This window comes from Plectrocnemia conspersa, unplaced genomic scaffold, assembly GCF_051122295.1.
Source record: "Plectrocnemia conspersa isolate PC_06_02 unplaced genomic scaffold, ASM5112229v1 ptg000010l, whole genome shotgun sequence".
NCBI classification, from domain to species: Eukaryota; Metazoa; Arthropoda; class Insecta; order Trichoptera; family Polycentropodidae; genus Plectrocnemia; species Plectrocnemia conspersa.
In genome coordinates, this window is record NW_028277174.1 from 6,096,536 (window position 1) to 6,108,869 (window position 12,334).

The following is a 12,334-nucleotide window of genomic DNA, read 5'->3' on the forward strand; positions in this document are numbered from 1 at the left end:
AAAGCTTCTAAAAAATTGGGTTGACTTGAGATGCATGTGCTTTACTGCTTTAAGTATATTTAATTAGTATGCTATGTAAATATATTTTATTTATATATTTAATAAATAATTATATGCATTATAAATATTTTCCCACGCTTTATAATCAATTAAATACCATTTATAGCGTTGGTATCTAGGTGAAATTATAACACAATACAATTTTTAATCAGTCAACGAATGACTCGCATCATTTTTCTTCGTCATTATTAGATTAGTTCTCAGGAATTCAATTAATTTCATTAAACAGCTCGGTGCCGATCACAAAGGAGCTTCGACACGTATGATTTATTGAAATTCGATATTATTCACCTAAGGCCCTAAGGGCTAGTGTTCACTCAAGGCGACCGCAACTGCCACTTACGATGATTTGGCCTATTAGGCTATTGCTGATACCGGTTCGCAACACAAACAAGGATCGTTCGCCTTATGATATACCGACCGCCCTAGTCGCAAATAATGAGAAAAGCCCAGGTTAACATCCTCGTTGGAAAATCATGACCCATAATACTGTTTTATGAATGAAAATAATAACACATAAACTATGCACTATGCCGGCAATAAAATGAGCATCAGGTGCCATTAACTTTTATTAGTTAATTTATATAGAAGCTGCAATAGCGCTGTGACTAAATGATTTTATTACTATACTTTAGTTTCTAGTTCAAGTGAAATTAAATATAAAATGTAAAAAAAAACATTAAGGCTTTCAGGTTTTGTGTGATTTTTATAAAATAAAGAATGGAATGAAAGCTGTATTTTAAAATTTAAAAAATATTTTAGAAGTTTTTTTTTACTTCAGAGATACTATTTTTTATTGTTTAAAGAGCTTTAATGATACTAATAATATGTAAACCCTGATTATTATTATTTATTTTATGTTCCAAAAGAGAATATAAATTTTAATAGTGATTCATTAATATTTACAGATTTAAAACCTGATGGTCTATTTATTTGTTTCGGGTTTTGAGGCTGAAGGGATGTAACTTTGTAACAAAAATAGACGCTAGAAAAGCTGATAACAGTTTATTTTATAATCATATATTAAATATATAAATGTAACTGCCGCTATCCGGTGGGCGAGTAGAAATGGCAGGTCTTGGAAGTCGGAGAAGCTGGAGTGTCGAGTTGTATTCTTGTCAGCTGTGATCAGTTGTGATGTGTTATTGTGAGGTGCTGTAAAATCTACTGATGCGTCTCGTGTTGTGACTTTACTCCTTCTGCATATCTCTCTCTGTCTCTATCTACTCGACACGCCCACGCAATATGTTTACGCCTTAAAAGTTAACAAAGATGTAGAAACACAATAGTCCATTTGCAAAGGGTGGAATGCATTGTGTATTGCACATCCTTTCCAAGCAAAGATTAGTTTTTTCCGGTCCTTCACGCCTCGAGAACGATGTGCTTATAGGTGGTTCGTAAAATAATAACTCTTACTTTCGAGACGAGTTGATATGTCTTTTCATTTAGTAAGAATTGTCATGAGAATGATCTTTAAATTAATTATGCAGGTGCTTGAAACTCCAACATTTTAATTTATTTAATATTGTAACATGATTAGCATACATAAGTCCAATGTGTTATAACGGGGTAAACCTCATAAAAAAACTACAAAATTAATAGTAAGGCTGAAATCAAAGTATGTAAGTCAGTGACATTTTTTATTAATTACAAACAAATAATATATTAAAACAAATAAATTTTACTGTGATTCTTAACTTAATTTTATTATAATTATTCGTTCGTGAGAAATCTAGGAAAACATAAAATATGGTGATCGATAGAATTTATAATTATATAAAAATCACTAGTTCCGATCTTTCAGACACAATAGAAATTGTAAAAATTAAGACCAATGTGAGATTACTAAGGTATATGTTCCATATGAATAATTATGTCTATACGGTCCATATGTAATTATTTAGTCCCGAAAATTATCAACGTGAATCTTAATTTCTGGATTCTAAAAATTGGCAATAATCAGAAATGCAGGTAATTAACAATAAAAAGTTACTTGATTTTACAAAAATGTTAGAAATTATTATGTAAAATTACTTTTTAAATTATTATTTAAAATTAGTTTATTGCAGTTTTTTTAGAACTAAATATTTATATTTGCCCCACTTATAAATATTTTAAAAATCACTTTACTTATTAGGTATGATAAGGTGAAATACTAAATATTAGGGGTTAATTTTACAGGGTGTGTTTTATAATAATTTATTATATAATACTATTATTTAAACCTTAATTTAAGAATATATCTATATAGTAAAAATAATAATTTTATGTAAAATTTATTAAATTTATAATAAAATGCTTGAATAAATTGTAGCATGCATATACTAAGTTTTTTCTTATTTTTTTAATAACTTCATAGTACGATATTTTAATTTATATTGTATAATAAATTTGGAAGGATTTTCCGAAGCAGGCTCAATTTAAGTCATTTTTAAGTTGAACAGATCGATTTATTGCCTGATAATTTAGAGTAACACAAAAATAAGAAAGCACTAGAGATAGAGCACGGTTTATGGAGCATATTATTAAGGGGCACAGACCCCCGGTGACGCGATGATAGTTCTCATGACGACGAAATGGCTTAGACTTTTGGCTAAACGTCAAAGTTGGGTCACTCTGTGGAAGCAGCTCTCTGGAGGTTACTATAAAAAAGACTCGCTCCGTAGATACTGAAGTAAAAAGGAACCTCGATATGGGCCTTTCTCTGGAGGATACCTTAAATGGGATCCGACTGGCCAAAGTTTGAAAGCTCAGCTCCGAATCTTCCATGGGGGCGGTCAATCAAGACAGTTTGGCAAATAACTGCTGTATTGTTTGCTATGAGGCCTTAATGAGGGGGACAATAAGTTAATGGTTAAATAAACACTGGCTATGAAAAATGGTATGGGGTGCTCTCTCTCTTTTGGCGTCTAGTCAAGGGAAGGGTTTTCTCGGAAAGTCTCAGAAACGTGTGACTTAACGAAATATAAATTATAAATTTGATCACGTTTTATAATCTTTCTTGAATTGCAGTTTTAGTGGTTCTAACATTTAGTTCCAAGAAACTGCGATATTTTATTTAGCGAACGGTCCAAAATTTGTTAATGTAAAAAAGTCATACTTTTTCATAAAATATTTGTATATGTTTTTATAATAGTGTACAGAGTCAATTTTAATAATTATTTTTGGCTAGAACCGTTTTATTGTAGTTGGTATCAATGTCACTATGTTTTTTACCGCTTATATTATTAACAAACCTAGCGAAAAAAATTAGCGGAAAAAATTTATTATATGCATACATTTTATCATATATAAAAATACATAAACATAAGAGTTAATATAAAATCAATCCATATTTTTGTGTAGTTCTCTTAAGTAAGCCGCGAGTAAAATAATCCACAAATAACTAATATTTGGTATATTAGGATAATAATATACTATTTGATTATATAAAATACAATAACATATTTTTAATTGAATAATTTAAAAATAAATATGAATTGGAGCACAAATTTTCATTAGAGTCTTGCCACTAACTTTTTATCAGTAAAATAAGAACATGCATTTTATTTTTATTTATTTTTATACGATTTATTCAGACAGATTGATGTCCATCCAAGCTACTCTTACTATGCTTTAAAATCAAGGTTAATGAAATTTCGCTTAATCAGTAGCTGAAGATTATGATTAGACACATAATATAAAAATGATACAAATATATTTTTTGCACTTAGTGCCTATTTTATTTTTAGTATGGATTTGCATTACAATTAATACTATGATATATATTTTACTCAATAAAACCGCAACTCGGTGTGTGAAGCTTCGTACGAGACGAGTTTTATTTGTATGGTCAAAAGGAGCAACAGTAACTTGTTGTGTATTAAAAATTCACACTATGTCCAAATTTACGTTTATACGTGAGAACTGGCACTGACACGCCTACAGAAATCCGGGTTAAATGGACGATAAGCACAGTGAGGTATATTTTGAGTAGGCAATGCGGATTTTTGGATTTCTATGTACAAATATCGTTAGGCTAACGGAACCGTGTCGAGTGCGGTCATGTTTGATTTTTTGTTAAATTTGGAAATTTGGATAACGCGTCTTGCGTATTGAGCTACGGTAGAACATGTCAATAAGTCGATAAGTGCGATAAACAGTGATATTAAATTAATATGAATAAGTTAATTTAATTATTATTATAATAATATAAATAAAATATTCAAGAAACTGAAGCCCTGAATTTTAATATAAGTGAATATATATATATCATATAAGTGAAGGAGTTACATTTTTATAGTGTCGCTTTTAGTGGCAATAGAGTTGCCATTTTTTTTTTATTTTAATAATTACTTACTATTTTGGAAATGTAATTTTTTTATAATATTTCTAATTTTATATTAAAGTTGGATCAATCAATCAATATACACTCATTTTTATAATCATTTTATTTAATAACCAATTTTTGGACATTTATGCGATGTTGCATATAGCTCAATAATGATGGTGATAATCGTCGAAATGTTCATCGTGGTGATCCCAATGTCCATGGTCTGGCACTGGCACTGGATACGGCACATGCTTAATGACTGGTACTGGATATGGCACAGGCTTAACGACTGGTACTGGATACGGTATAATTTTCTCGATCGGCTCTTTATATTCTATTATTTTCGGTTCATACTCGTAATCATCTCCTAAAATTTTAAATTAAAATCAATATATTTTATAATAAATTATAATTTTTACATAAACATATTATTACCGTATACTGCGGCGATGCAAGCAATGAAAGCCAAAGCGACGAAGATCTAAAAATAATAATTACATAATAAATATAAATGCACATTATATTTATTAGTTAATAACACAAAATATATAATACAACATATATTTTAAATATAGCTTACCTTCATTTTGATTTGCTTCTGTATGTTAACTTCACAAGTGAGATACAATCACTGAACAATAGCTTCGCCTTATATACAAATATAAAATATGGTATAACGTATTTTTAATGTTTTAATAATGAGTGTCGCCGTTTCTAATCAATATTCTAACGAAAATTGGTACACGAATTATCATTAAGAAAAGAATTTTCCTTATCATCAAAATTATTTTCTTAAATGCTGTATGATAATTTCTATTACTTACGTTGCATCTTATTTTTTATTTATTAAATTACTACTTCTAACTTATCATTTAAATGTTATACACACATTTATACTAAATTAATAACAGTAAAACAGTTGAATAAATAATGCTATTTTTAGATCGATATACATCATCCGTTACCACAACAACAAAGTATTTTTTACTGCTTCTAAAAAAGCTGTCAGATTTTTGGACTATAGATAAATTATAAAACGCAAGTACCGTTATTGATACATCATAAAAAATCAATATCTACTATTTACAAGGCAAACAACGCAACATGATGTATGCAAAAGGTTTTTTACCGTCATTTTTTAACCATCGTAATTACAAATTATACATATTTTTTTCCGGTGCACTATGAAATTATGATTAATTTAATAATCTGTCAAATGATTGATCAATATTATTTTAATATTGTATCAGATTGATTCAAATTAATAATTTATAAGCAGTCAGGTAGGATGTGTTGTAACACTTTTTTATTATATTTTTTATTTATAGGGAATGATCTTGGTGAATCATGGAAGAGATGGTGATTGGAAGATGGCTGTCGGAAGCAGTGATGTCCAGGAAATGGTGTGATGTCAGCATTTTGTGCAGCGGAAGACACTTTTGGGCCCATAGATTGGTTTTATCGTCAGCTAGTCCCTTTATTAGAGTAAGAATAAACATAAAACAATAATATATATAACAATAAATATAGATATAATATAAAAAATATTTTATAGGGTCTTTTATTATCGAGGCCTAGTGATGACATTCCAACAACTATAGTACTCGCTGATTTTTCACACGAAATTGTAGAAGCTTTACTTCAATACATATACAGTGGTGAAGTGAGCGTTTTTCCTGAGCAAGTCCAAGATTTTTTGTCACTGTCAGAAGCTTTAAAAGTTCACGTGGACATTGCCAACATAAAAGGAATGAATATAAATAATAAAAAAGTTGTTAATTCAAGACATTTTGAAGAGAAAATAGACGAAGTAGATTATTTTAAGCAATTTGGTGCTAATAAAGATTACTACCTATCGAGACTGATACATAAAAAATCCGATGATATGAAAAACGGTTGTTATGAAAAATTAGAAGTAGTAATAAAGAGTGACAAAAGTCCTATCGATAAACTAGACAATATCATAGAAGATAAGCAATCGTTGCAATTTAACACGAATATGATTGCCGAAAACAGTGAAGCTACAGATTTGAGGAAGAACGCGCAAAATGGTTATAATGCGAATCGTGTTCATCAAACTGCCGAAAGCTATTCAGCTCTAAATTTATCTAACAATGGAAGTTTTGCTTCACAATTGTCTATAAACTATCCTAGTCACGTGCCAAATTTACAAAGCAAATCTGACGGTAGACTGAGCCATACTTCAAGGAATGAAAAGTTAGTCAGACCAATACCTTCTCTGATGCCCATCGATAGTTTAGTTTCAATCCTAAATCCGAGTGAGAGAAGATCGCCGATGAAAAAAATGCCAGATCTATTAGATCTGTCGACTTTAAGAGGAAGTTTGAGTTATAATAAAAATAGTGCCTTTGAACGCGTTAAACATTCGTCCAACGTAAATTTGCAAAGGAATGGATATTTACAAAACAATTTCGATCACGTTAACCCTCAAGCAGTCGAAAGCCATAAACCACCGTTACGATCAGGTTTCGAAATTACAATAAATGAAAATACAAAAAATGATTCCCGAGTTATAAAAAAGATTCCATACAATAAAGTATTGGATAGTCCATGGAGCGCTAGAGGTCCGATTTTCTACAGATGCAAGAATAAATCAGTCGTAGTTGCTGGTCCGGTATCTAGTCAAGTAAGTCTTAATACTATTTGCTCTAAAATCATAATTTATTACTAACAATGTTCCGTAGTCTAAGATAAATCGATCTATATTTTTTATTCAGAGAAATTGCTTTTGTATCCGATTAAAGTATGCAATAAAAACTTACACACATATGGTGTGAATTTATCATTTAAAATTTCAATACAATTATTAATCTATTTCATCTATAACATTGTATATGTAATATAAATTAAAGTTAAAATTATTTTTCATGGTATTAAGAGTAGAACTCTATTTATCATAACGAGTTTTACATAAATTGTATTTATTGCACTCAGATAAAATAATATTAATTTTCAACCTCCGATACTAAATATTGGCTTACATAATAATGCATAATTTATTTATGTATGATAAATTTAATCTGAGCAAACTTGGTATCATTTCAGAAACAGTACCGTTTAATTTATTATAAAGTGAATTCTTAGACTCGTTTGGAGACTTTTATAATATATAGTTGACAAACTTATGGATGGATAGTTTTTTTATAAATATAACATCTTAGATAATATACATTTCATATGAATATTTTAAATAAAAAATATAATAACCAGTTTTCGTCATCAATCATTAAAAACTAGTTTGATATTTTTAGCATTGTTCATTTTTATGAGAATAATATACATATGTATAATATATACATATATTATTTTGTATATGTGCTAATATTATTTTTTTATTTAGAAATTTAAATTAGATTATGAAATCCATGAACTTTTAAAAATTGTTTGGTTTATAAACGGAAAATAGCGATTATTAGTGCATTAATTTTAAAATGATTTTTTCTGTACAACTTGCTTAAATAATAAAGCAGCAACTTTGGTAAATTTCATTTTCTTGAAAACCTAGTAAACATATCTAGAACTGGACATTTTTGCATTTCGTTGTATAAACAGTTATCAAATTTATTGTAAAAAACTGATACTATTAATTTAAGTAAAAACCTGTCAGATATATGTATAGTGCGACATACTTGGAAAGAATCGTGACGAATAAAAAAAATGCAATTTTTGGCATTCATTTTTACCCATAAATTTACCATTAGTCATTTTTTTTATTATATTTTATTGTAAAAAAGGGGAATATTTTTAAATTATAAAAACAAATCTAGTCTTATGAAACAGTTAACCTGTAGTTTTTATTCCTGTTTGAATATAGTTATAATATGTATTTAAAAAATGTGTCCGCGATTGCGTAAAAACTATGGCTTAAAAAATCGTACTTTTTTTTATTCAAAAATTAATTTTGTGATTTGAAAGTCCTTTACCGAATCTATAAAATTTATCATTGCAACATGGTAGACCCTGGCTTGTCGTGAGGGTAGGGAGGGGGCAAATTCCCGGGAAATGTTCTCCTTGAGGGGCCCTATAAGTAAAAATCGAACTTAAATAATGAATATGAACTAAACTACACTTGTTTGAGATTTACTGGTGTATTTCAGGTATATGTTCTTTCAGCTCTTTTTATAAATATAAAAAATAAAAGGAGCAGAACATTGCCTTCAAAAACACCCACTTCTTAGGTAGTACTTTCACAATAAACATTGTTATTCAAAGGGATTTGTGTCTTTCTTGTATTAGGATAAGTCCAAAATACATACTAAGCTAACTCATCTCTCAGGGGAAAATAAACAGAAAAATAAGAACAGACAGACATCGCATCTCACATATTTCTCAATAGTTCATCTGCATTTCGATATTACACAATGTTTTAAAAATATTATAGCTATCCTTACTGATATTACTATAGACTTATAATTAAGAGGGTTGATCAAAGTATATTCAAACCAAATTTTGCTCAATAGAAGAGCGCAAAAACAATTATCACTTCTCAGAAGGCAAAAATTCACGTCAAAAGCAATAAAATCGTGTCGGCGACATTGCAGTGGGAACGCTCGGTAACGAGCGTTCCCACTGCGACGGCGACGGCACGTTTTTATTGCTTTTGACGTGGATTTTTGACTTCTGAGAAGGGATAATTGTTTTGTGCGTTCACCTATTGGGCAAAATTCGGTTTAGATGTGCTTTATTCCATTCTCATTTGTAATATCGTTATAAAAAGTCTTAATATAAAAGCTTTGAAAAACATTGTGAATAAAATATTTATCAGCTGTATCTACTATGACCGAAATTCGCAGAATGCATTCGTTTAACGAAACAAAATGTTGAAAAGCCCACTCTTTATTATCTTTTAACGCTTATCTCAAAAACATATGTGCGTCGCCAATTTTTGTGAAGTTCGTGTTACGTTGTTGTATTTGTTAAATTATTATTTTTATATGAATTCGCACAAAACAAACGCCGATACTAATCCGATCTTTATGTACATATATAAAATTCATAACTTAGCTATTGTATATTCAACAAAATTGTGTAATTAAAATGTTCCATTATTTTTTCTGAATTAATTTAATCGTAAATTGTTTTAAGTCTGGTGATTTTTAAAGCTTTAATGATGTTCATTATTTCTTTTGACGTGCTCACTGATCAGTAATTTGCACAGCATTGTGTTATGCATATTTTATGAAATTAATTAATAATTAAAATAATTAAGTAGTAATTATTTTTTAATTAAAAAATATTTTAAAAACATATAATTGATTTTTTTGCATTAATTGGTTAAATAAATTATTATCAGTCAAAATGGAAAAATAAATTACAAATATATTCGAATCTATTTTTTATTCAATATTCGAATAGTTGAAAACTACGAATATTTGAGAACTCTAATTAAATTTTAATTCACGTATTAAATTTAAAGGTTGGATAACAATTTATTGACACGTTTTATCATTAAACTTATCGAAGCATATAAAACGTTTTTCAATTGAAAATTCCAATTCGCTGAACTTGATATAACGAATAATTAGTGTCGTGTGTTTCTAATGAGATGAATCTGGAGTCGCATCAGCAATAATATCAAAATATTCAGCTCTTTTAACATCTTCAATGATCGCGTTTTGAACAAAGGAACCGCAAATATAAATTAGCTCATAATACACAGTAACAATCACAAAACTGACCTGCAAAAAATATTGTTATACACTAAGCCATATTACAGGCAAGTGTTAAAATAATCATACTATGTAATGATGAACATTATTATTGAAAAAATTATGTATGTAGCACTTTTAGGATATAAAAATCCAACAACTAAAACTGTTCTTTAAAGATAATTCACTGTAGGGAAAACTTTTAAACCACGAAAAAAAATGTATTTTGATCGATTGATTTAAATTAATCATATTATTATAAAAAAGTAAAGCAAATATTTTGACGAAAATTTCTAAAAAAAAAACGACGGGCGATATCTAAAAATAGAAACTAATATGTTCAGGTTGTAAATTTATATTTAAACAAAAATTTTTGTAGTGTTTTTTTTTATCTAACCGACTATTATAGATCATTATCTTAAGTGTTGTTAATTAACGATACAATAATTTAATAAAATATTATTTTTATAAATTTTCCCCTTGTGCGAAAAATTTCCAATTTCCATTTTTGCATCACTAATCTCCACACAAACGAATCATCGCTTGAAAGATTCGCTTCCGTCGACGTATGCGCGACCATTTCGCATCAAATTCAGCGTAAAGTGGTTCTCCTTTACGCGCGAACAGTTTTCTTTTGATTCACTGTCGTAAAGCCATGTTTCATTATCAGTCACAGCCACTGGAAAACTGCCCGTGTATTTTCTTCAGCGTTACGTTTTTGTGTTTTCGGTGACAGTTGACCGACGGCCTGTTAACGGGTCGTTAGCGTAATGCACTTTTCTCGCATTCGAGCCATTTTCGCCCTCGCCCACGGGTCGTTACCGTAATTACACGCCATAAATAACGATTTAGCGACCAATGCTGGAAATTTGGATAATAATCGACACCAAATAAAATGATAAATATGCGCCGTAAAATGCGCCAAACGAGCGCTGCCATTCATGTCGTATGCAAATGCGAAAAGGAGCGATTTGTGACGTTAAGAACACATTTCTATGGATCGTTTTGCCAAATTTGAAGAGTCCAAAGTGTGATGATTTATTGTTCTACTTGCGGAATTTCGGTAGCCTCGCGTGGATAATGAGGCGCATTAGTTATCCCAATTGGGTCATGTCATGGTTTAAGGGGAAGCATGTTAGAAAATAACTATTCTAAAACTGTACGTAACAACGACCTATCTGACGATTTATGAATGATTTTTTGTTGTTCCTTATATTGTATAAAATCACATTATTTTATTTTAACCACTTTCAAGCATTATACTATTTATATTATAAGTTTTGAATACATTTTTAATTAATAGTCAATGTTATCTGTCATGACTTGTTTACATGCAATTTATTTTTAAAATGAGTCATTTAAACTTTACACCCTTGTATATTACAAATATTGTATGAGGACCAGTTAGTAAATGTGCAATTAGTAACACTACATTTAAAAATCATTATTAAAAATTTTCACATAGTACGTATGAATTATTAAGAATGTTTTGTATAGCAATCCATCCTGATATTCATCAAAACTTCTATCTTTAAATCTCACGTGGGCGAATCAGCGATTCATCCGGACAACTATAAATCAATTTTTCACTTCAATCTTCCTGTCGATCTCTTCGATTTAATTTATTGGTATGTTTCTCCAGTCATTCCTTGTATTTCCGTATTTTTTCTAGGCAATTTTTTTGAAATATTTACTTCCTTCTAAGCAATGCTCCATGAAATTTTTCATTTTCAAGTCTTTGTGAATATGGAAGTTTGGGACATACTATACTTAAAATTTATTTTAGAACCTCTCAATTATTTATATGTTGGAGTTGTTTGCTGATCCCAAAAGTTAAATACTCTACATCTAAATTGTCTTTAAGATGGATTTATATATGAGCAGCTTTATCTCCATTGTCAGTTGGGAGGCTTTGCCCATATGCCAGTAATATTTTCACAGAGTCCTAGTTGTTTCTTTTTACTACAAATATGCGTTTTATTAGTATGAGTTGCATAACCAAATACTTTGAGAATAACTTGTGACTTCGTTGCAGTTAATTTTTTTAGATAGTCTTTTTTTGATTGGTTCTTAATGTCACTTAAGACTTGTTTTAACTCTTTTGTTGCATTATTAAGTTTGGTTTTAATGCTTGGTTCTCATTTTAATTACCGCACTATTTTAAGTATTATTTTCTCTGCAATTTTTTGTTTCTCTTTTCTTATGAAGAAAATTGCTCATTTTTATTTAGAATTTTGAATAACAGAATAAATATAAGGAGCTATTATATCACTACATTTAAATCCTCATTAGT

General features: G+C 29.3%; 1 protein-coding gene and 1 long non-coding RNA gene across 3 annotated transcripts in view; one reads left to right on the forward strand and one right to left on the reverse strand.

Moving 5' to 3' along the window:
* LOC148230484 (uncharacterized) overlaps positions 1-12,334 on the forward strand; it is a 70,287-nt gene that overhangs the window by 33,948 nt on the left and 24,005 nt on the right. For both annotated transcript variants that reach the window (XM_088195037.1, XM_088195038.1), the window contains 2 exons: positions 5,701-5,857; positions 5,928-7,019. In XM_088195037.1, the coding sequence (XP_088051163.1) occupies positions 5,720-5,857; positions 5,928-7,019 (1,230 nt within the window). In that variant the 5' untranslated portion in view covers positions 5,701-5,719. The remainder of the gene's footprint in view (positions 1-5,700; positions 5,858-5,927; positions 7,020-12,334) is intronic.
* On the reverse strand, positions 4,515-5,068 carry LOC148230485 (uncharacterized). Its single transcript, XR_015811198.1, has 3 exons — positions 4,953-5,068; positions 4,808-4,853; positions 4,515-4,739 (listed from the first exon to the last, which is right to left on the reverse strand). It is a non-coding gene; the product is annotated as an uncharacterized LOC148230485 (long non-coding RNA).